We start from the raw sequence: 27263 nt of genomic DNA on the forward strand, positions 1-27263 counted from the left end.
CAAAATCAATAATTTTTTATCTCGACAACCTAGTCTTTATAGGGGACAAATATTGGAAGGAAGTGAGAAAATATCTAAGGGAAAGTCAAACTTGTTGAAAAGGGTTCTACCCTTCTTGATTCTATCCTTCTTAAGTTTGTTGGATTACGTAAGAGGCTCACTTTGATAGTTTTGATAGCAATTGAAGCGATAATTTAGGCGTTTTTTATTGACTAAAACACACAAAATATATCGTTTTAGGAGTATAAGTTTGCGCGGAAACTCGCAAATCAAATTGAATCAAAATATTGCTGCTTAATGTTTAGGCAAGTTGTCTTCATCTTTGTTCACCTAAGGTTAACACAACTTGAAGAAAAACGCATTTTAAATTTTGTCCGAAAAAAACCGCGCACGTTTTTTTCCTCACTTTCAACGAAAAGTGAAAAAACGAAGAGCAAAAGTTTTTGAAATCACGCAACAAATTAACGACATTCAGACAATGGTAAAAAACGCTTCTCGTTTGATGAGTGACCATTCAGTTTGTGAAAAATTTTAAATAATATGATCGGATTGTCAAAACCTTGCTTCTGCATCAAGGTAATTTCTTAAAATCTGGACTAAAAAGCAATTTTTCTGTCATAATTCTGTAAACCTTGGATATTATAAAGCATGACAAATATTTTAGCAACTCAGTTAATTGGCTGATAAGCCACTGCGCAAAACAAACAAGAGATTTTTTGAAATGGGAGTAACAGATTTCTCATCCATTTTAAATTAACTTATTATATCGAATTGCAGAATAAAACATGCTCTTTAGGATAATGAGCAGATAATAACTGAAGATGACATTTCAAAGCAATCAAATCCTCTTGAAATTTTTCGTAAAAAAATAAAACTTCTTGAAAAAAACCATTTCTGCTTTAATAATAATTTGAGCTTGCCAACCACCATTGAGTTTAAAACAATCTAACCTAGAAAAAAATGAAACAAGTAAGAATAATATGAAAAAAATGATCAAAAAATTCAACGAAAAAGAAATGCGCAAAACGCATCAACTCAACTAGCTGCAACAAAAAGATTTCCAGTCAGTCTGAAAATATTTGATAATTTTCATATTTTACTCTTCTTTTCGACAGAGCGTCTGGAGTTTGATTTCAAGTTTACTTGATAGCTATTCAAAAACTTCAATATTCAAAAAATTTCTGCAAAGAAACTGAAATTTTTTTAATGATTTTTTTTTCGATTTGCTATTCATTTTTCAAAATAAACTGTTTTCCAATTAGCCTATTCTAATATGACTGTTGAATACGCGTTATTTCTATTATTTCAATCAGATCTTTATCACACCCTGCAGAAACACGACACTAATTTGACAAAACTTTTTGACAATTTTTCAAGGCTATGACGGAGCACTCCGTGCTACTTGCACAGTAAACGGCTAACCTTTTTATCAAATTTACTTTTGTTCGGGAGTATATTTCACGCAAAAGAATAAGTAAATTGGCTTGTTTTTCCCAAATAATTTCATCCTGATAAGTTGATGCAGATAGCTGATGAAGACGGAAAAAAATTCAACTAAGCATAAGGATTTTATGACTCATGGGCGAAGATTCGAGCGCAAAAAACTCAAAATATACCATCAGATAGGACAATAACGAAAGCACAACAAACGCCTTACCCATTAACAGATGTAAATTTTTGATAGAGTTTAATTCTTCGAATATTTTTTTCCTTTTTTAGTAAATTTTACATTGCTGTCTAGTAACAAACGTAAATATTTGGATATCCAAGCATCTATTTAGCAAAAAAAGCTAATTTCACCACTTTGATCCCCAAACCTGCTGATCCTGTATCTTCAAAACTTTCGAATAGAAAAGTTTTAATTTTCATTTAGATCCAAACAAAATCAATATTTTTCAATCTCGATAACATAAGTCTTTATAGGGGACAAATATTGGAAGGAAGTAAGAAAAATCTAAGGAAAAGTCAAGTTTATTCAAAACGGTATTTTGCAAATCACAATTCTCCGAAACAGCAATGCACACACCATGTGCCTAGAAATTAGCACTCTTTAACGGCAGTTGAAGGTCTAATCACAAAATTGGTTCTAATTCTGAGTCATTCGAAAACATTCAAATATAGAGCAGGTAAAATATATAGCATTTATAAAATCTCTTAGTATGAAAAAGCACTTTTCTTTTGCATTTTATACAAAGGAAAATATTAACCATAGAAGTGTCCTAATCACCTTATTTCTATTGACCAGATATTATTCATGAAATTAATTGAACTAAATGGACTTGATTCAGTTTTTAGGACAGCGCAATACCGGAAAACAAAGTATACTTCTAACAAAAATAGGAAATATGGGTCAGAGTGAAAAGCAAAACGAGTCAGGAAAATGAATATTAAGTTTATCAAATATTATGTGCAGTTAATTTAGTTTACTTTAGTTTAATTATTATTCAAGATAGCAAATATGATGAAGCTCGAAAAGAGGATACTGGGAGTCGCATTCAATTAACAGAGAAACAATTACCAGTAGTCACGTTTCAATCCAACTTAGCTTAATCTTAAACCCACAAGTAAAAAATTCTGATGAAAAATGGCAATGTTTGGAATCCTTACAAAGCCTATGCAGGCATTGGTGATTGTGATCAATTTCTCGAGCTTCGCCATTTCACAAATAAGAGGGTAGGAGTTGGTTCTTTCGGACATGTATCAACATGGACAGAAAAGTGAGGGCAAGGAAGGGCAACAAGAATGGAAGATTCAAGTGTTGTTAGGAAGGTGGGGAGATGAGGGGGGAAAGTAGACAGTGAGAGGCAGGGGGAAGGGGGTCAAATAAGTCAGAGAAAAGAGAAAGTAGGGATGACAAAAAGGGACTAGTAGGGTAGGAAAGGAAAGGAAAGAAAGACACTCTGCTATAACAGTATAATCTTGAGAGCACTAACAAGTAACAAGAGAATGACTTGTCTTTGACAGGGTGTTTCGTTTCGCACACCAACCATCAGTCTCAAATGAATTATCGTGGCGGGGCAGGAGAAGACGACAAGTCATTGTTGTTCTATCGGGCATCAAAATACAACAAAGCAAAATAAAGAAAGAACTATCAAAAATGAACAACCAAACACAATAGTATATAAAACCAAGCTGAAAAGTCAAATCCATCAGCACATCGCAGAACAGATTCTCATGAAGTAAGTGATAATCCAAATCAAACCATAAAACAGGAAATTTATTATAAATAAATACATACTAAATTTAGCGCCAATGTTGTGAAACAATGATAACTTCTCTGAATCGAGTCGCACTCGAACGTTATTCATATTCATCTTCCGGTCGACTTGGTAGAAACACGTTAGATTAGACTAGCAAAAAGAAACTAGGTGATTTATTTGGTTGTAAAGAGTAATACGTCCACTAATGAAATTTAGACGTGATAATTCGTATCCACAAATCTAATCGAATTTAAAAATCACCAAAATTAACGAAACTGCAAACAAATCCAAATATTGTTGTTAAACTGTGCAAGTTTTAAACTATCTTCGATTCCAGAAAGAAACCGAACCAATCAATGATATCAAAAATAACTACAGGTAATTAATTATTAAGAAGAAAATTACATAATACTACTCGATTATCTATCTATCAATTTGTTAATTAATAGTCAGTCGCAGCACTTACAAAAAATTAAAGCATATTTTAAATAGCCAAGTTTCATTCAACGCTTCTCACTTCAGTTTATTTCGGCACTTCCAACCACGTAATCCTTTCGTTTTTTTTTCACGTTTTCCTTTTCCGTTCGCGTGGTGGCTTTTTCTGTTCACAGATATTTCTCGATGACAACTACAGATCCAAATTCGGACATCACAACAATCTGGTTGTCGCCTTTGGGCACAGCGCAGATTGGCCTGGCGAACTGGAGAGCTCTTCCATGGAGCACCCGGATGAGTTTTCCTTGTCTTGAGATAACCTGCACCTGTTGGTAGTAGTTGTCTACAGTGATCAAATTTCCAGCAAGGTCGAAGTTGATCTGCTTCAGTCGTTTGAAGCTCGTATTCTCTCGTACCGGAAACTTCCACTTGTGTCGTCCATTGCGATCGTACAAGTAGATCAAGTTATCCTCCGCATTTCCTAATTATATACTAACAGATCACGAACACGAAATCTAATTTGTTTCTCGTGAGAAGCACTTATGTTTCGTCAAAAAAGGGAAACTAGCATAAATAAAGGCTAGTAAACTTAATTGGCTTGGTTGGCATTAATTTGGATTTCTTTTTTTTCGAATGGTAGTCATGATATACCCAAACATCTCCTTAATTAAGGAAAGCCTCTTATGTTACTCAGCTCACCCAATGCAATGAAGCCAGTAGCGGACACAGCCATATGACTGATCATGAAATTGGCGTTGAAGAGGAGGTTGAAGCGAGTCTCCCTCCATTTGGACATTCTGGTGCCGAACTCGGAAGTGATGGCATGTTGCTCATACACATTCATGCTCTTTGTACTTAGGATTATCTGTCCAGTTGGGGAGGTGCAAACATCATGGATTCTCTCGTTTATTGGCAGGTCCGGAACGAAGGGACTCTTATCCATTAGATCCTGCAACAAACTAATCGTTAATTATTCGCCTCATTAATTAGTTAATGCCAAATTGTTGCGTGTCGGTGACCTTGGGCAGTTTAATCTGGCCTTTGTAGATTAAATAGATTGTAACACTGATTTACCGGGTGAAACCAGCTAAAAACTATTTCCAATGTCCAAGTGAGCAGTTTGAAAGTAGGCTACATTATTTATTTGCCCGAAAAGATATTGCAAACAATTTCGCATTATGTATAGTTCTATCATATCGAATGTCAGCCACGTGTAACAATTAACAAGAATTCAAAACTAAACTATTATCACTTCTAAAATCTTTTTTAAATGAACATTTAGCAACAGAAATTTTTTGACTTCCTTTTTTGACTTCTTACCTTACCAGTTGATTTAACTTTGTGTACTGAAGCGAAACACTCGATATACGAGCACACTTTCTAAAAAGCGATCAAGTTTTAAGGTTCAAAACCACGCCCAAATGAAACTTCAATTATTTTGCCAAAAAAACATTTTCTGCACGGTCAATTATGCATTTTTATCTGCACGGTCAATCATGAACTTTTATCTGCTATGGCTAATTGACATAATTCTTTAGGGTAAACGCTATTAATAGAACTGAAATTAGTGTACGTACTTTGTCGACGAAGTAAAGCTCGCATGCTGCTCTTTCGTTCTCTTCCACGAGTAACATAGTGTTGTTAGTGAGAGTGTGCACTCCCACTGGACTGGCGGTGAAGCCCTTATTGTTCGTCCCAATGTACCTGCCCACTGAGATGTCGAACGACTTGATCCACTCGTTCCTCTTGTCAATCACTGCGAAGTCCTCTCCCAACAGGGCACAGTCACGGATGTCGGTGAACTTGTCGAAGGTCGGGTTCACCACTTGGAAACGCAGAATAACCTACAAAAAAGAATCTCTTAGATGGGGCTTTTCTGGGAAATAGGAATCTTTTTGCGCATAATTAACTTAATCCCAGTACCCAAGAAAACTATTTACTTGATTTCGATACCTTACGAAAAAGGAGAAACTTATGATCGCTCGAAAAATGACTGGAATTGGCAGGAAACAGTCGTAAACTATCAAATGAAAGTAATATTTCTTAAACATTTTAGGTGCTAAAGATAACGACATTGTTAGTTGTTTGATAATCACCTACCTGAGCATTGTTTCTCACATCTGAGTAAGTGCTCTAAAAACAAAAAAAAAACTGATTCAACTAGTACACATTGGGATACGAATCAAAGATGTGTCTGTACCAACCTGAGCGGAATTGTGAGGATTTGGACTGCTTGTTCCCATAACTGTCGACATCGGCATCTGGCGCCTTATGGGAGAATCCTTACTGGAGGAACAAGTCGAACCCGTATCGTCCAGCGAGTATGACGTCATTGCAGCTGCTATTAAGTCACTTCCAGCTGCGGTCGAACTGATGACTGAAATTGTGTCGTCTCCTCGCATACCGACTGAAGAAGGATCTTCGCTGAACATGACACTGTCCAGACTCTTGTGAGAAACAGCTGGGGATAACTCGACAGCAACTGCGGCTGCTGAAGATGGGATTTCGGTTTGAACCACGTTTACTGGAGCTCTAGTGTCAACATATTCTCCACATGTTCCATTGCTGAGAAACTCTTTCACCAGCTCAGAGAAAGCGTCCAAATCGACAGCAGAAGTCTAGGAAAATGACCGCAAAATAAACATGACTCTTAACGCGTACTCAAATTTAGAAAACCATGAACATAGCCAAGAGACAGCTTATAAAGAGTCATGAACGCAAGTGGAACCTGATCTAAACTACATTTTATTATTGGATAAATTAGATATTTTATCACTATAAAATATTTAATATTAACCAATCATATTCATCTAACTAACAACCCACTTATTTGTAAGTGCTGAAATTACTTAAAATTTCAGCACCAGAGAGATTTGAATTTAACTTAGAAATTAGTTACCCCTCCAAGAAAACTTCAGCAGTCGCAATAAGCCAGTATACTCTAGATCTATTAAGCCTAGCAGAGACTAGTTAAACACCCTGAGACTAGTAGATGTAAGAGTAAGATTAGGATCGGTATTAGACTAACAAGTTGCACGAATCTATCCGGCCGAAAATAAGATAGCGTGACGAGCAGACGGTGTACCCGTCCGAAATTACTCTATGAGTTATACACCCCTAACACATAACTCATCTGGTGCGACCATAAGTCTCGAATAAAGACCTTAAAAAACAAAGTAGCTTAAAATTAACCAAAAATAGATTAGAAAATAGACAAAACATTTTCAAAATGTTACACGACAATAACTTAATTGAAATGTCTCTACGACTCAATAGATCACAGCCGCTATTCCGCAAAATACGAGAACTACCCGGTATTGGAAAAAGACCTCGGACAAGAGACGACATACGACTACATAGAAACTTACCATTTAGTTTCATGGTCGTACGGCAAAAGCCAACACAAACTTTTATATTTAGAATCTTACTAGCAATGAATTTAGATTTTCATTTGCAAACATAAAATCCTTGAAGGAAATCTTCAATGATTATTTCAGGCGCTAGATAAAAATATTATTGTTCAATAACGATTGATAAAAAGATCTCAAATCGTTCCCCCAATTCTGCAGTAATATATAAAACATATTTGAAAAAATATTTATTGAAAACAAAAATAAAAATTAGTAGCATGACAATAATTTGTTAGTATATATAAATCATCCTGTTGTTCCAGCTTCATCACCTAAACTTAACAGCAATCATAAATCAACTAATATCATCAAAAACTAAAACCTTTTACCAAATAAATTTAAATTATTTTAAACTTAATTTTATTTCATATTAAACCAGATCATCAAGGCTTTCCTTGGATCTAACTCAATTTTCTATCTTATAAATTTTAAATTCTGATCATCAAAGCTTAGCCTTGGATAAAAAAAACAATTTTGTTCTCCCCCACCCACTTATCAAGTGTCTAACGACCTCAAACGTCGATTCACTATCCAACGATTCACTATCCACCAGATCATCAAGGCTTTCCTTGGATCTAACTCAATTTTCTATCTTATAAATTTTAAATTCTGATCATCAAGGCTTATCCTTGGATCAAGAAGAACAATTTTGTTCTCCCCCACCCACTTATCAAGTGTCTAACGACCTCAAACGTCGATTCACTATCCAACCTTTTCAAAAGACCCAGGACTAATAGAAATTTTTAATCACGCTAACCATTCAAATTAGGCTAAATAGTGAAGAACTTCGGTTATTCATCCTTCACTTGAACCCTCCTCTTACCTGACCCAGGATAAATCTTAAACTTAGTAAGTTTAAAATAGTATCTAACGAACTACTTGCGTTCTAATTATACCTGATTCTTGTGGATCGATTTCCTATTCTCCAACCCTTGAACACAATCACTACCCCTAAGTAAGATTAAGTAAGTTAACACCTTAACTTAGACTAGCCACGAGAAAGTAAAATCATTCTTCGGAATCGATATGTTTTTCTCTCCAACCCTGAACAAAAAGACCCAGGTTAAGCTAACCAAAAAATCGTAAGGACTAACAGTCTAGGAAAATTAAAATCACTTAACTTCTTGCATCCCTCATCCTAAACCTTATGTTATTGAAAAATTTAGGAAATAAACAAACAATCGTATTACACAATTGTGAAATAGACAACCAAAAATACGATCTTGTAATAACCCCGCATACACAAACAGTTGAATACATTCGAACAAAACGACAAACAATAAAAAGAAAAATTATAAGTAAACAAAGACAGATAACACGAAAAAGATTTTCAAAAAATAGAAATGCATTCTCCGAATCAGAAGTCAGTAGTCTAGACGCACTATACAAATTAAAAGAATCAGTAAATAAAAATTGCCCAATCCATGATCAGTTATATTTTTCCGATTCAGAAACAGCTTCAAACTCATCAAAAAGAGGAAAAAGAAGAATAAAAAAGATATATAAACACAAACCAGTACATCTATACAATTGGAATCAACCAATTAGACATATTGATAATTATATATTAGCAGTTATCAAACGAAAAAATGAGCAACACTCGAAGTGACGAAAGTCCAGACAAAGAAGCAGTTTTCCCTTTGTTATAAATTCACTCAGTGATAGAGGACAAACACGATTTTGCAAAAATTTACTCGTAATATTGTTTGAACCAGGAATCAGTCCATGCAAATCAGAATTCCCAGATTTAAAAAACAAAAGACAAATTATAGAACATCTGAAAGACAAATGTAACCTAACACAACAATACGGAATCTACACCATAGAAATCAGTACACCAAGAACACTTCATGGTAAATATGTTATCCAAACAGACGATATTGATTTAGAATTCTCAAAAGTATTCACAGAATATATCAAAAGCATACAATATCAAAACTCACAGAGAGCAAACTCAATATTCACCAACGAAGTTTTTACAATAATATATAGTTATTTATCTATATTAGAAAGAACAGAAGCTCAAAGTATATCACCAGTCCAAACATCAAAACATACAAAAGTAAGAAACGAAATCGTCGCATTTTCAACATTTTTAAACGCAATCCGTGAAATTTTTGCCAATAATGATGTCTCACAAAACACTAAACATGATTTACAAAAAATACTAGCATGGTTTACAATTGATTATTTTACACATAATATCGACTTAATTGAACAAGCCAGAAAAACCTTTAGAACCCAAAGTACCAATGACGACACTGTCATTGCAGAACAATCAGATTACGTTTGGGATCCTGAATGGTCTCATCCAGCATTTTAAAATTTTCCAGCAGATATCTCAAGTCAAGCAATAAGTACAATATCTTTTCACCAAGATTATGTAAAAATAATACCACTAACAAATGACTTTAAATTATAATACATTTTTAGTTGATACACAAAATAACAGCTTAAATTCAACAGTTATACATCATGAAAATCTCAATGGAACTAGAAATCTTACACAACAAGATATTCAAACACCATCACACTTCATAAATGAAGAAACAGTTCAAACAACAGTAACAACTACACAACAAAGTATCTCACCAATACGTCCAAACCTCACAACACCGAAAAATAAAAATACAACACTACCACAAGTAACCTTACAATCGACCGTTAAACCTTCGGTTGCTCCAAAATATTCACATATGGACTATCAGACACATAGACCAATGACAAAACCGTCAAAAACACGAAAAACGTTCACAAGAAACAGTTTTGCAGAACACAACTATAATTATGTAAATCAATCAAAAACAAATTAACCCCCCCCCCCCCGAAAAAATAAGCAAAACCTAAACCAAGTATGTTCTCACTATTGGAATCTTCCAAATACACCGACCAATTCAGTAAATTTCCAAGATAATCCACACCCTCCACAGGATTATAGTGAAAATTACCCATTTTTTCAACAAAATAGGAATAAACAACTTATTACACAAATTACTTATCATCTGATGATGATGATTATCATCAACCAGACATTTTGCACCATATACACAAGAATATCGCACACAAAGACCGCGACAATCTCAACCATCCCAAAATATGAAGATTTACCCACAAAATCCAGCAGATATGCAGAATCAACAACCAATGCATATACAAAACTCAATTAACGCACAATCTTTTCAACCCAAACAATCACAAAACCCAATGACTATGCATTCCTACCAACCAACTCAAATGCAAACTGAAATACCGCTACCATATTACCTACAACAACATGAAATAACAAAAAATCAACTTACAAATTTCTCGCAAATACCAAACGCCGCAGAGTCACTCCAAATGACGATGAATCCATATTTAATGGGAGGATCGTCAATAACATCCAATAAACCATTAATGGTATTCACAGGAACAGACCCTGAATACTCAGTAGAAGATTACCTAAATGCAGTCACAGCAAATTTAATTTTAAATATAGGACCCGAACCAATTAATACGCCACTCCATCAAAATTGGATACATAGACGCACAGCGTTAATACAAACAACACTAGATGGCGCAGCCCAAAAATGGTTTTCAGTACTACCTATAGAAATAAAATCAGATTGGAAAAGATTCACATAAGAATTTTCAAAAATGTTTGATTCTGCATGAAACAAACAACATCAAAGAGTTTTATGCAACAAAATTCGCAGATTACCAAATGAAACAATTAGCAGTTCGAATCGAAACACTAGTTCGAAAAGCATATTCACCTCAATTAAGGAAAATAGCTATAAAAAAGAGAGCATCTCATCCTTCCTCAATTCGAGAACCAGATTTAGATTTTAGAAAAATAGTAGATAAATTAGAACAAGCAGAAATCACAATGAAACTTGAAGAAACAGAAAATCTAAAATTACAGTATGTTAATAGGATCGAAACAAATACTACACATATAAATAACATACAAGGATCAGATATAGACCTGATTGAAAAATCACTGAAATATTAAAAATCTATGAAAAGAACCCAAACTTTAAAGGTAAGCCATCTTTCAAGAAATGGTGTAATTATTGCCGACGATACGGACACAGTATTGCCGAATGTAGACAAAAACAACAGGAAAATCAGAATAAACCTCAAAAGCGCAAAGAACCAAATAAGTCACTCTATCAATATATGAAAAAAGATCAAAATCTACAAAACAAGAATATACACAGCAATAATAGCTCTGGAAAACCACTTCCAGGCAACTCAAATTATTCAAGAAATCAATCACCATGTAACTCCAGTTATAGAGGTAGATCGCCCGAACAAAGAAATCAAAGAAATTCACGAAATTTCTCACAAAATAGATATAGTCGATCGAATAGCCAAAATAACCAAAAGAGAAATAACTATTCATGATCGAATTCAAACACAACAGAATTTGTTTCTGCATCCAGTTCCCATTCAAACCCAAGGAATAGACACTGTTCCAACAATAGATCACGAAATTCATCATACAACAGAAATAGAAACTATTCAAACAATAGGAATAGAAGTTATTCCAACAATCGAAATCAGAACTATCCAAACAACAGATCAAGGAACAACTCATATAATAGATCAAATAATTAAAGATCAAATGATAACTATCATAACAGATCACGAAATAATTCACAAAACCGAAACTCGAGCTACAACAATAGATACAGAAACTATTCCCAGTCACCCCATAGGAATAATAACCGTTACCCTGATTCTAAATATCGATACAGAAGTAACACACCAAAGCATCAAAGACAAATCAATCAAGTACAAACAAATGAAGAAACAACTTCAGACCCCCCAGGTATTGATAACGCAGAAAATAATGAATTACAATTAAACCACATTAATTGTGAATCAACGGATACTGAAAGTGATACAGATAATACCATCTCAGTAAATATGATAACAGTCGAAAATGACTGTGAATCTATCATATATGAACAACCCTTTAGTTCACACATATACGAAAATCAATTGGAACTTCTTCATGATTATTACACTAGACCCATTAATAATAATACACGAACTACACAAGAAGTAAACGAAATTAACACTGTAATTAAACCTGATAAAAAAGACGAAGTAGAATGCTCAAACACAAAACACATTTATCAAAACATACAAAAAGAACAACCGAGAGAAAAAATTTGGACAATCCCATTTCTCTTAGAGAGCCCAAGAAGTAAAGAATTTCAACCACCAGATCTTGAAATTGATATTTTAATCGATTCAGGAGCAGAATCAAATATCATTAACATTCCCACATGGAATGAAATCAAAACACTGCATCCGAATTTAACACCTCTTGAAACATCTAGTAAATTAGCAACAGCACAAGGATCAACATTAGTAAATTATGGAAAAAAAACCAACTATTCCTTGTTCCCACAAGAACAATGGAACAAAACAAGATTTTGAACAAGCCATTCAAACAAACATTTCATATTACTGATATTAAGCACAATATCATTGGCATACCGTTTATGACTAAATATATACCAACAATAAACATCTTAAATAGTAAAATCCATATCAAAGATAAATATACAAAAACGAAAAACACAGCCTTAACATTCTTTAAAAGATTAAACAAACAACCACCATTTTTCTCAAAATTTTACCCCATTTATAATCAAGAACGGAAACACCTGAAACCACTATCAGGAAACGTATACAACTTTTCAATAAAACGAGGTCATCAGTATGACAAAAGTCAAAACAAACAACAACTTTTCATGTCAGATTTCGAACTTAAACCCATTCACAAATTTTTCAAAATTACAATCTCATCAATAAAATACTTGAAAAAAACACAAATTCCGATATTATTTCACTACACGTGTATAATAATACACCATATCAAATAACATTACCCTTAGGACTCTTAGGATATTGTGAAACAAACGCTACAACTTCACCTATAAATGAAGTAGCATATCGAGTAAATAATATATTACAACTATTAGATATTTGTCAATCAACAATTCTTGAAGAATTATCCATAAATAATATAATAAGTAATGAAAAAAAAATAGATTACTTCACAGAAACACCATATTTTAAACCAACATTTAATATAACAAATTATACAAAAGAAAAACAAAAATTTTTAACAATGTTTAATTTTCAACATTCACAAATAGCGCAAAATGAATTTGAGCAACTGATAAAATATTCAACAGTCTACGCAACATCAAAATTAGACGTTGGAAAAATTAGTTCATCACTACAGCTTCCATTAAAACCTGACGCAGTTTTCAAAAAACAAAGAGCAAGTAAAGTACCGATTCACTTACACAAGGTACATAGATTACTTGATATTTTAGAATACGAAATTATATCACCAGTAAATAAAGAAGAACAACCAAAAGGTAATACCTTCATCAACCCTGTTATCATTCTAGCAAAAGGTGAATCACTAAAAATAGTTTTAGACGCTAGATATCTCAATTCACTAATTGACGAATCAAAATGTAATTGGCGCATTGAACCAATACAAGTTATCTTAACAAAGATAAATGGTAAGTACTTCACAACCGCAGACATGAATAGTGCTTACAATCAAATGCCACTAGATGAACAATCACGACGATTAACACAATTTGTTATTGGAAATCAACAATACGAATTAAATCGATTATTCTATGGAATATCCATAGGACCAGCAGCATTTTCAGCTTTCATGAATAAAATTTTTAGACCACCAATACTCAAGGAAAATGCAATCACATATTTAGATGATGTTTTCATGCAATCACAAACTAAAGACGAAATGTTTACAGTTTTGGAACAATATCATGAAATACTTCAGAACGAAAATCTGAAAGCAGCCCCCGATAAATCACATTTCTTCTTCACACGCGTTAAATTTTTAGGACATAATATTGAACGAAACACTATCACTCCATCAAAATCACGCAATGATGCAATTCAAAAACTTCAACCACCTACAAATAAAATGAAAATCCAAGAATTCCTTGGAATGTTGAATTTCTTAAGTAAATATGTTTACAAAATGCAATTATACTTGAGACCTTTCTATAACATCCTCAGAACAAATTTCAAACACAATTCCAGATCCAAACCAACCACTCTATGCAATGTGCGATGCTTCAAATTTTTGCATCGGCGCAGCATTATTACAATCACATAGTGGAACAAATAAAATGAATCTTATATCAGCAAATTCACGATTATTCACACAAGCCGAGCTACGACTCTATACTCTAATGCGAGAATGTACAGCTATAAAATACACGCTTACAGAATACGAATTTCTGATACTTGGATCAAAACAACCAACAGTTGTATTTACAGATCATAAACCAATTATATTTCTTTTCACACAAAAATCAAATCCTAATCATACAGTTAATAGATTTCAATTAATTTTAATGAAATTCCCAAACTTACATATAGTTTGGACAGCAGGAAAAAACCTTGCATTACCAGATACATTAAGTATAAATACGCCACCTGAACTACTTACACGAAAAACCAGTTGAAATACCAAAAAATACCGAATTCTATCTCGCAAAAGATGAAACATCACCCCGATTAGAATGCAAATACGCAGAAAAACTGACATTGATCAATCACAAATAAATAATCTACAACATTTTCCACTCTACCTAGATTGCCAAAATAATCACTATGAAGTTGATTTATTAGATACATCTACCTTTAAACCAATTCCATACTCACAATGGATAAAAAATAATACTCAACAAAAGAAAATAAAACAACATCCGCATAAAAAAGACCTTTTTCCATTAATTGAAAAAGAAAATTTGACCGATAAAATAAATTTATCAGGACCACAAACAAACGATTCAAAATACACAATAAATCAAGTTTCTAACCTCCATGACCCACTTGACACAATTCCCCTTTCAAAACTAGAAATTGATAATATTTTTTGTCCCACCAACAGAAAAAATTACACTTGAACTTTTATAACAATACCAAAATTTTGACCCAGTAATTAGACAACTCAAATCATGGCACAAATATAAAACAAAACCAGCAAAAGCTGATACCACAATTTTAGGAAACAAAACACTCTCCGATACTTCCGAAAATTTAATAACACAACAATCAATGAAAATACAGATCTTTTAGAGTATCAATTAGATGATTCTAAAGTTCCCTGTCTTCCTTTAAGTATTATGATACTGATAACATCTAACATCTCCAATACACAAAATACAAAAGGACACTCCGGATCAGAAAAGACATACTCGAACTCCACACAAAATTTTTATTTTACAAATGCCTCAATTTGGATAAAAAAAGTATGCAATGATTGTATAATATGTCAATTGAACAAACTTTATCCATTTGTCTTAGTTTATAATTCAACCATAGAATTTCATTCGACATAAAAGGACCAATTTCACCATCCTCTGAAGGAAATTCCTACATTATGGTCATTGTTGATGCATTCACGCACTATGTAGCACTCAACCCAGTACCACATTGTAATACTTATTATGCTTACACGAACACTGGATAGCTAAATTCGGATTACCCGAAATCCTAGTTACAGACAACGGTAGAGTTTATTAATAATGAAATTATCACACAATGCCACTTATACAACATTAAACATAAACCACGTACATCTCATGCACCTTGGACAAACGGTTTAGTCGAAGGTATGAACCGTTCATTACAAGAATATCTTAGATGTATCATTAATGGAAATGATACACGATACACAGAATGGTCAGCAGATGTAAAATTATTTCCCTTATCATACAATTCACAATTAACGACAACTTTAGGAATGTCACCATATGAAATGGTTTTTAATCAAAAACCAAGAAAACCAATTATGTTCACAGCAAATGCTCACAAAAACGCACAAGGTCATTGCAAACCAAATAAAGATTCAATATGCTATAATCTACCATTACACACACATATGAAGATCATTTTCATCACCCACAAATTCTCAAATTAGCCTCCGGCACACATACCGAATGGATTTTGAATAGAGATAAAAAGCACAATGAAATCTACCAAAAAGTAACAAAGAAATTGTTACAAAGGCGAAACATTAACAGCCAAATTAATTCACGTTTTATGCCAGCCACAGATTTAAAAATTAGAACATTTGTCTTAATACCTAATTTTAATACACAAAAAGGAATCTCCAAAAAATTACAACCACTTCGAAAAGGACCATACCAAATAATTGCCAAACCCACTGAAGTAACATACAAACTCACAGATTCAACTAAAAAAGAAATTGTTCAACATCGTAACAATTTATTACCTTACTACCCGAATAAATACACATTACGCGAATTAACTCAATTATATTCTTTTACAGGTTTAAAAGTTATTCAAAACAATACATATAGAGAACAAGAAACAAATGTACATGACGACATTCATCATAAACAAAGTCAAAAACAAAACACAACTCATAAAAATATAAAAACACTAGACCCAAAAATATCTCAAAAAGAAAGAAAAAACAGGAAAGTGATAGAAAAAATTCTTACCACAAGAACAAATAGAAAAATCAGAACACAGAGAATCATCACGACTTAGAAATCAACGACGTAAAAATTACAAAACATTCATCCCACAATTTAAAATATTAAAGAAAGTAGAATTTCAAAAACAACTTTAATTTTAAAGTCAACAATTCGTACACCTCTAAATCATTAAGAACTTTCACATTTTCAAGATAACATGCTGAAACATACGCAACAATTCTAGTTCAAATTCAGCCAATACGATTCACTCAAATCCGTCACCTTCAATATCTCTAACACAAACCTACTAGCCGATAGATATTAATCTCCAGGCATATCTATAACTATAACTTTACAACCTCCAGGTCAAAAATAAGCAACTTGCTAAAACTTGACAACTTAAATAAACACCACCATAATTTTACAACCCTCCCCTATCAAATATGCAAAGATCAACAATATTTCCCAACTTAGACCTCAAAAACCCTCCAACCAAAATGGCAAATTAGCCTAAAGTAAAAAAGGACCATAATCATTTGGCCTAAAGTACAAAAATTTCAAAAATACCCCAGATTACCCAACGAATAAAAACAAAGCAAAGAACACCTCCCGAGCACCATAAAATTAGCCTCCAACAATTTTTCACAAACTCAACCCACTTGTCAAAAAATCAATAAATAATCCGACCACACTTGAATTTCGCCCCAGAAGTTCAAAAATTATTCGACGAACGAATCATTTCTTAAATGCTTCTCTCTTTAATTTTTCATTCTATTTAAACTTTTGCTAATATTTTTTATTGAAACTTTTGAAGCCCTAATAATCGTTTTAATAATTTTTTGCAATATTTTTTAAATTTTCTACTTCCTATTTGAAATATATCTTCAACTTTCCCAAATCATTGACCACATTCACAGGTACGATAATTCAAATCTATTTAAATGATACGAACAATTTTTAGTAGAACAGATATTTTTTTACTATTCGTAATTTTCATCACATTTTTATCATCCCTAATTGTGACAATGTGCAAATGTGTAAAAAAAGGCAATAGTCACATTCGCCTTAGCAATAATCCTTTTAACTCTTTTCATCGAAGAATATTACAATAAACATAAATCTTCCCACTAAGAAACAGATTAACCGGACACATTTCCAAAATTGCTAACCAACCACCACCAAAACAGTCTTCACCGACATCTTCCCAAGAAAACCCAATCATACCTACAACTACCCAAAACCCCCAAACATCCACACGAATTTATTTTCAAGATAACCCGTACACTTTCGAAGAACGACACGCCCGCTTATCCGAACCACTAGAACCAGTTCAGCGACAAGCATCCCTAAGTGAACCAACATATAATTTGTACCCCACATTACCACAAGATTTAAATCGAATAAGACATATTAGTCAAAATCAAAATACAGTTGAAGTCAATAGACAATTTATACACCCAAGACGAAATAGAAATTTTCAAACTCCCAGAGTTACTTTTAGCATACCTCAATCCCCAACACCATCAAGCTCAGAAGTCTCTAGTATTACATTAACAGACACTCCTACGCTCACTTTACAACAAAACACACCAAATCTCCCCTCAGACTATCTAGGTTCAACACCAACATCCGAAAAAATCCGTGAAAATCCTTTTAACCCCCCCCCCAACACCACCGAACGACTACCATATTGGACAACACAACTTTACTCACAAGGAGAACCAAACTTAGTAAATGAACCAATAGATATTTCTTCAGATACAACATTATCATCCCTACCAGAAACATTATCACTCCCCTCGACACCATCAATAAGTCAAATATCACCATCATTTTTCCCCCTAAATTATCCAAATAACCTCGACGCTCGTTACAGAGAACAATCAACGAATATACCCCTACGATTAGATTGGAACACATTCGTAGCACCTACCTCATTATTCGGACAACATCACTAAAGCCACCGACTCCACAGTTGGGCACTCAATAGGTTACAATATAGACAAGATATCCACGAAGATATTCGACAACATAACGTTCATATACTCCAACAAAACAGTCTTCAATTAAAGTTTGAAATAACAGTCAAACTTAATAATATTGTACAACACCCCTATCCATTAAGTCCACCAAATATTACAGCTCAATCGCTACCACCACCATTTATAACAACTGAAGTAATATATAAATACGATAGATATACAAAAAACACAATTGGATACAACATTTTATAACCCATACTCCGGATTATCATACACATGTATATTCTAAAACATTAACATTTCAACACATCCTTTTTCTAATATTTTCCGACCAAAACAACAAATCCATCTCCTCGCACAGGACCTCAGGATTTATTAGTAACACACTATGATTGTGAAGAAAACGAACAAAAAACACTACAATAAATCAAGTAACACAATGCGAAACAGAACCACAAGCTATAGAAACTACAAATGTAATAGCAACATTGTATTCAAAAGCCCGAGCAACAACAGTCACAGGATATAAGTTTACAGCAACATTTTCCGAAAAGAAAGTACATTGTTCACAAGTTTCCAACGGAAACAAAAACCGACTTGATCACGAACCATTTTACCAGAGTAACACAGAAAGACTTTTACATCTAAACCCCGACGATTGTAAAAACGAATTACTCAGACTAAATCTAACAAGAAATAAAAACACAGACAGAAAAATGGTAAATTTTCAAGTCTTTGCCGATTCTGTACATCAAGCAGAACTTGAACGATATCAAGGACATGTTCAATTAGACGAAAAATACCCATATAATGGTGCACACGGACGATTAACTTATGATATACACGATAAACACTGGATACCACACATTGGAATAAATAATCCCTCAAACTGCAAAGCAGACACAAAAAATAAAGGATATCAAGAAATAATGTTTTTTGATTGGAAAATACAACTTGAAAAAAAAACAACTCACACGAGATTTAACTGATAACACCATGATCTATCAAGGAATTAGATTGCCTTGCAAAAATGATCAAGGTTACTGTAACCCTACAACAAGAACACAAGTAACAATTGTTTGGTTTCCCGAAGATACATGCACAACATTTCAAGTAGCAAAAATACACGCTCGAATGATAAAATTTCATGAAAATTATATTATTGAATCAATTCCATACTAACAAGTGAACTCGTCTCACAAACAAAGAAAGCACTGATTTCAAAAACATTCATGATATAGAAAATAAATTGACACGTTTTCAAATCTATCACGAAACAGAATTTGCATGTAAATATCGCAATCCACTTTATAAAACACAATACTCTGAAATACTTGTCGAATACGAAAAAGGTTTCGACATGACCACTGGAAAAATAAAATTTGACCCTTACGCAACAAGTCACCCTATTAACGAAGGCACATCATACGTCCCAGTGAACCTCTATGAAAGCACAGGTAACCCTGGTGGAAAGCTAACACCATACGATAGTAAAAGCACACGTTTACAAGAATTATCACTAATGAATAGCACCTACTTTGGTAATATACATTATGATATTCACTTAGATATGAAACTAGACTACACAATTAGCAGATTTTTCCAAGAAATGTCATTTTCTGAATTAGAAACACTTCATCAACTATGCGAAATAGAAAGAACACAAATCTTACAATCACTCGCATTAGCAGTATTAAAAACACCCGACGCAGGATATTTATCATCAGGAAATAGATCAAACTTTCTTGATTACAAAGGAAACATTTTATGGTTTTATACTTGCACCAAAAAAGTATCACCATTATATGTTTTTGAAGATAAACGTTGTTATAAAAGAATCCCCATATTCTACAAAAATAAAGTACATTTTATCGATACACTTTCATGACGAACATAATTTTGGGATACCCTGACGAAGATAAATACTACCTACTTACACCGTATCCTACATTAATGCAACCACTAAAAAAGTTTTCACCAGAAAGCATCCGAGCTATCGCTCGTAACCCAAATATTGATTTACAATCAATTGGAATATATTCTGAATCTGATATACAAGATCACATTAGAACACAACAATTTCAAGAATTACTAACACAAATGGACACAATACAACGACAATCAATCGACCAGAATTTAAGAAAACTTGCCGAAACCGCAAGATTTGCAGACATTTATCCACAAGACTACAGCGGATATTTTAAGGATATTAAAGATTACATTTATTTAAACGGTGAAAAATACAGACCACAAGATATTTCACCCATAAATATTTTCAGTTTTGTAACCTTAAAAAACGAAATTCTCGCCTTTCTAGGATGGCCCTATTACATCTTTAAAAGATTAACTATCTTATACGCTATGTTTAATTTTATAGGATTTCTTTTCTCACTGTTAAAAGGAATATATAACACATGCGCTATATACACACAAGTAAACCGCCCAGCAAGTGTAGCACGTATATTAATTGCAGGATTTTTTGGAATTTTCTCATCATCAATCAATAAAATACTTTTAGATGCACAAATAAAAGAATATAATACAAAAATATCCACAAGACCAAACACATATGACGAAGAACATAATAATGTAGATATAACACCTACAGCACCACAGATACCAACCCTACCACAAAACCATCCATTATCATTAGTTCCCCGAAATTTTCGAAACCTAGCAACCACAAATAATCCAAATTTCAGACCAAATACAACACACCCATTCAACACATAATGACAAATCATTGACAAAATGATAATACATATGAACAAATTATCGAACAACCTCATACCACCACTTTTCAGTCTCAAAAAAATCATTTTTTTAGCCCACGATGAGCCGACAAATTGGATCCCTCCATCGCTCAAAGTCCCACCCAGCCAACCTCCACACTCAAATCCCAATTATCCCACTTTTTGCTTTCCCGCCACCCGATTCTCCAGTTATTAATATACCATCAAGCATGAATTCTGATACTTACTCAGATATTTCAGTTTTTCATACCATCTCACAATTTAACAACTCCGATGTAGAAACTCCCGACGAATTCGCAGACTCCGAACCATCTCCCTCTACCCATACCCAGACCATTTCTTCAGCTTTTTCAAAAACCCCCTTTCGACCCATCCAAACCAGTCATCCACTCTCATCCCTTTCCACTCCTTCTTACGCTTCCCAAGTAACCCCAACCTATTCTCCATTTAATTCCGACAAATCGCATAACAACTCCCCAGATAACATTCAAACTTCCGAAGAACTTGACAATTTTATTACACTACAACATTAATTAACATACCCCCGCACTCTTACGATACATCAACTATCATCAACAGTAACATCATCAAATCCAAACACCTACACCACTTTCAGATTACACTCCATCATTAGCTCAATCATCCACATCCACCGAAACACCTACCAGCACTAACCGAGCTTACCGCACTTTTAAACGAAAATTCCCAAATCACCCATTTACAACCAAACCCGGAACAGCCAGAGAATATATCAACCACCCAGATCACACAAACACAAAAAATTACCTTCAAATAACCCTACCCTCTTTTCCACAATATACATTAAATACTTCTACCACAACTAATGAAATACGAAATTTTGTTGATGAGCACGTTTTAATGCCAACACTTCGTTGGACAGCTTACTACAACTATACTAACCCCCTTTATCTACCACTCACTAATACTAATGAAAACATCGAGAGAAACAAAAATATACTATATAGACTCACCACATCATTAACACCTCGACAATTTACATACGTTGGATATAAAAAATTATTAAAAACATTCACCGCACCCCGAGCTAACGATTACTCAAATTAATACTACGATCATAATATCATCCGTCCTAACCAAGATCAATTTTTAGACGAAGACCGCTTTGCAAACCCGCAACTAACCGAAACAATTTTTATTAAAACACCATACCCATTTACACTTAATATTTTTGATAAAAAGCACGATCATATAATTTCAGAAGCACTAGTTGACATACAAGCATATGAAAGCTTCTATGATAAATTTCAGTTATTTTCACTAACCTTTCACCATAGGAACGCGATTTGCACTGTTCCCACGATATAATGTTACGCACTAAACAAACGCACACTTACATATATTATCGTTTTATACAAAACCATTTTGATTAACACACACCATCACGACAACCCCACCACCGTTTTCAGTTTCTTAACTCGAAATACACGTCACCATTCTTTCTTAATTTTACATATTGCATTAAAAATACTAACCTCCACGGCATCCTCCGCAACTACGACCCAGTTACCCAAATGTATATATTCTGTCCCATCACGAAGACCTTCAAGGATGAAGAATCAAGACCCTTCATTATCCCGCATAAATTCATACAACCTATCGAAATACCCATACTGGAATTTATTCATAACACTAAATATAATCATAAAATTTACAACCTAATCCAAAACACACCTCATGAATTCGCAGTAGGCACAGAAGAACTAAACACCATCAACGCACTTCAATTGCTTTGGCCACTGCTACAAACTAAAAATGTTATACGCATACTAGCCAAGTTATTAACAACATCAGACTTGATTCACGACATCTTCCCACATGGCTTTTTCCCAGATGAATAAGGTAAATATGAATTAAAATAATTTTAACTAAAAAATTCAAAATTGTACTAACCATTTTCTATCAATGTTTAATTTATTCTTTTAGTCTTCACACCACAATCATCTACAAAACAGAAAAAAGACAATTAAAAATACAAACTTGTTAATTTAAAAATACAAACTTGTAAAAATACCTACTCGTTACAAGGCATCCCATCATTTATAAAATATTTCCCCAAGAAGCAGTAAAATTAAATACGATGAAAATTTATAATTTTAAACTTCCCCAAAAGCAGTAAAATTCAATTTCTAAGCAATAAATTCGTAAAATGAGAAAGCAGTACTAACTTTTTCAATTTTTTCATTTATTCGCACAAAAATTCTATCCAAACTCGCACAGCTCGCCCACGGAGAATTGTTTAAATAATGATTTTATGTTTCAAGTTTTCACTACCAACAACTCAAACAAGCAATAACAAGTTTCCAACTTTTCTTTAACCCGGTTGGAAAGGAACTATATACTAAGCCAAAGTAACCAACGCAGCTTACTAAACACCACAAATCATAAAATAACAGCATGACTAAGAAAAGAAAACCAACGGTACCCAAACCGGATTAACCCAGTTTAAAACTGGATAATATATTCTTTTGAAGACTATTATAAAGTCTAAGAAAGAAATATTAAAAACACAAAAAAGTCGTAAGACAAACCCAAACCAAAAACAATTTGATTTTTGAAAAAAGGACAACCAAAGTAACATAAGAAAGACCAGAAAAAACCAACATAAAATGTTATCACATAACAGGACCTCTCAAAGAAACAGCATGAAATCAAATTCCCACTCCTGGCCTAACCCACCAGAGAAGGACGTCCTGAGCATGCTTATAGCCGGCCTAACCCACCGCGCTACACCCACGCTTTGTGACCACACTTCAATTTTAAATAAGAGGTACTCAAGGGTGAGTAACTATTCAAAATAACTGAACTAAAATAAAACGCTTTTGTGAAAACAACTAACTAAGATCATGACTAAAAACCAAATTAACAAATATTTATAAAATGTAAATCATAATATGCAGTATATAGATCATACACATCAACAAAGACGAACATCCAAAGACTAGACGATCCCATCACACTCGAACAAAAGAATGGCTAAACACAACCGACATGCCGTCCACAATCACGACTCAAAGGATTTAGAGTACGACTTGACTTCGCAGAAAAGGACTTCATTGAACTAGACCAATGACCACCTCGATGTTCAAGTATACGTACAGATCCGAGTTATAAGGCATCCCTTCCAAACACGATTTTCACGCCATTCCCAGACGAGGCTAAACACAAAACAGTTCTCTACTAATACAGAAAAATCTGACATAGCAAACCATTTTGAAATCGGATTGATTTCATTGGTGATCACAATCGTTGTCGAATGACAAGATAACAACTTCCTGTCCATAATTCCAGCGTCCTGGAACGTTCTTCTTCAAGAGGAACCGGATAAGAAACTGATGTTCGCCAAATACCAACGTGCATCATCCATCCTTCAATTACAGAAAGAAAGATAAATCTAAAAACTCTGTAAACCCCGGATGGGTGGAACCTGATCTAAACTACATTTTATTATTGGATAAATTAGATATTTTATCACTATAAAATATTTAATATTAACCAATCATATTCCATCTAACTAACAACCCACTTATTTGGAAGTGCTGAAATTACTTGTAATTTCAGCACCAGAGAGATTTAAATTTAACTTAGAAATTAGTTACCTCTCCAAGAGAACTTCAGCAGTCGCAATAAGCCAGTATACTCTAGATCTATTGAGCCTAGCAGAGACTAGTTAAACACCCTGAGACTAGTAGATATAAGAGTAAGATTAGGATCGGTATTAGACTAAGAAGTTGCACGAATCTATCCGGCCAAAAATAAGATAGCGTGACGAGCAGACGGTGTACCCTATCCGAAATTACTCTATGAGTTATACATCCCTAACACATAACTCACAAGGAAACAGAAAGAAAAAAATGCTGACAAGAAATTTTGAATTTTAAAGAAAAATTATATGGCCTTAAAGCTCTTAGATTTTCAAGAACAAATTATGCTCGACACTTTTCTGATAAAATTGATTTAATTTGAGAAACCTGGATCAATAGCTAATTTTTTTTACGCCGGGAAATCAGAAAATTAAATTTCATTTTCGAAACTAGAATTCGATCACGTTTTTCGTGACTTTTTCATTTTAGCTGTTCGATAGTGGAGTTACCCTCCCTTTCAACAAAGGAAATGAAGTGAGCTTAAAAATAAATCAAAACTGAAACCGCGAAAAAACGAATTTTAGCTAGAACAAATATTATGACTTTTTCCCGAAAAAAAGAACAAACAAAAAAAATCATTCAGACCTATGTAAGAAAATTCACTACGTTTATGACACAAAATGGTAACTGAAAAGTTTTAAAATATTTCAAAATATTTTGGCTGCTAACTTCCACAAAACTTAAAAATCATAAATTTTTAAACAAATGAAGCATAACAGCATTAATGATCAAAATGATGATATGGCTCCACACATCCATACTTGTTTCGCTCTGACATTTGTGAGTGCGTTATAGCACTCGTTGTTGAGGTCAGTGATGACTCTGACCACTGACTCATGTAGCTCTCTCATCTGCATGGGAGTGGAGGAGAGGAACCCAGTTGCCCCCTCCTGACTTATTCTCTGCTTCACCTCCAAAAGACGCAGCTGCAGTCTGTTCAGCACCTGAAAAATGCGAAAACTTCCATTTTTTGTTACTGGAGAACTTGCATCAAGAAAATGCATCATAATCACATAGGGGATACATACAGCAACCATAAAAGGCGGGTTCAAATCTGACGAACTATCAAGGATATGGAATGTGCTGGAAATTTATTTTTGCTATTTTGTTGGTCTGTAATTATACAGATATTCTAAATCATGAAGATGAAACACGCGGAGCTTTTTACACATTTTCATACATTACATAAATGAATTCAATTCAATTCGAAACTTTCGTCGACTGAAAAATTTGAGTAACGCTTGCTAATAGAAAATAATTGAAAGCTTTAGAATACAGAGGCGAATATTTCTACCCGTGGTTCATCGGAAGTTCATCCGTGGTTCATCGGAGTCCATGTTTTACCTGAATAGTTCCGTTCTCAGGAGAAGCTTCCGCATCGGCTGGTCCCGTCTTCAGATTCTCCTGTAGAATCATGAACTTCACTTTGTGCTCCACTATCTGCTTCAGCTTATCGCCCAGAGTCTTCAGCCTCAGTTCCCGGTTGCGGAACATGTTACAGTTATCCACAGTCTGTTGTCCTTTGCGTTCCGCTGCCATTACGTGGTCCAACAGGGCTTTAAAGTGGTCTTGCAACTCTGCTACTTCGTGATTCTGATGAGTTGTAATGGAGCATTTGTAGCAAACTGCTGTCAAGCATCCTGGCGCGCAACAGAACAGCTCGAGCTTCTTCTTATGTTCGAAGCAACTCAGGCTCTCGTTTACTTCCCGTTGCTGTAGCTTTTCTATTATCTGAACTACTTTGAAATCTTGAGGCAGATCCTCAATAACGAGCCCCTCGAATGTCGTCTTACATGACGGACATTGGAATGCGTTGTTGGAATGGGCATCCTTGTAGCTCATGCCCATTTTAGAGGAGGAAGTAACATTGTTGTTTTGGCATTGTTTTGACGACAAAATCTGTAAACAAGGTAAACAAAAGGCATGCAGGCAGGGCAGACATCTTGGGTCGTTCATTTGGTTGCTACACAAATGACATGTAATCAGGTCTTTGAACACGTCCATTGCTTCAGTTTAAGATTTTTTTATCCTGAATTTAGCAGATAAACAAGGTTAAAATTTTTTTTTGCGTTTTAGTTGATTTGAGTTGGTTGGTTGACAACAGCGATTAAACACAATGCAGCACAGCCAATAAGATTTCGTCGTCACACGACAAGACTAGATGTCGTTTAATTAATACAAGAAAGACCGAAACGAAAGAAGTTGGCTCACAAAAGACGCCCAAAACAAATCGCCAATAGCACAGAACCTGAAAAAAAAACAATTTGGAACCAATTCCAGAAGTCTAAGAAAAAGAA

General features: G+C 34.0%; 1 protein-coding gene across 1 annotated transcript; it reads right to left on the reverse strand.

The window, feature by feature from the left end:
• Positions 1 to 1841: 1841 nt before the first annotated feature.
• On the reverse strand, positions 1842 to 27219 carry LOC134844664 (uncharacterized). The gene is made up of 7 exons (XM_063861469.1): positions 26311 to 27219; positions 25728 to 25910; positions 5840 to 6253; positions 5736 to 5768; positions 5213 to 5479; positions 4335 to 4584; positions 1842 to 4116 (listed from the first exon to the last, which is right to left on the reverse strand). The coding sequence occupies exons 1-7, from the start codon at positions 26968 to 26970 to the stop codon at positions 3806 to 3808; spliced, it is 2118 nt and encodes a 705-aa protein (XP_063717539.1). The 5' UTR covers positions 26971 to 27219; the 3' UTR covers positions 1842 to 3805.
• Between the last annotated feature and the right edge of the window lie 44 nt (positions 27220 to 27263).

Source organism: Symsagittifera roscoffensis, chromosome 1, assembly GCF_963678635.1.
Source record: "Symsagittifera roscoffensis chromosome 1, txSymRosc1.1, whole genome shotgun sequence".
NCBI lineage: Eukaryota > Metazoa > Xenacoelomorpha > Acoela > Convolutidae > Symsagittifera > Symsagittifera roscoffensis.

Excerpts from the sequence above, each read along its gene's own strand:
- LOC134844664 (XM_063861469.1), bottom strand. The coding sequence starts at position 26,970 with ATGGACGTGTTCAAAGACCTGATTACATGTCATTTGTGTAGCAACCAA. Across the intron at positions 25,911-26,310 it reads CTGAGAACGGAACTATTCAG|GTGCTGAACAGACTGCAGCT; the intron begins GTAAAACATGGA and ends CGCATTTTTCAG. Across the intron at positions 5,480-5,735 it reads ATGTGAGAAACAATGCTCAG|GTTATTCTGCGTTTCCAAGT; the intron begins GTAGGTGATTAT and ends TCTTTTTTGTAG.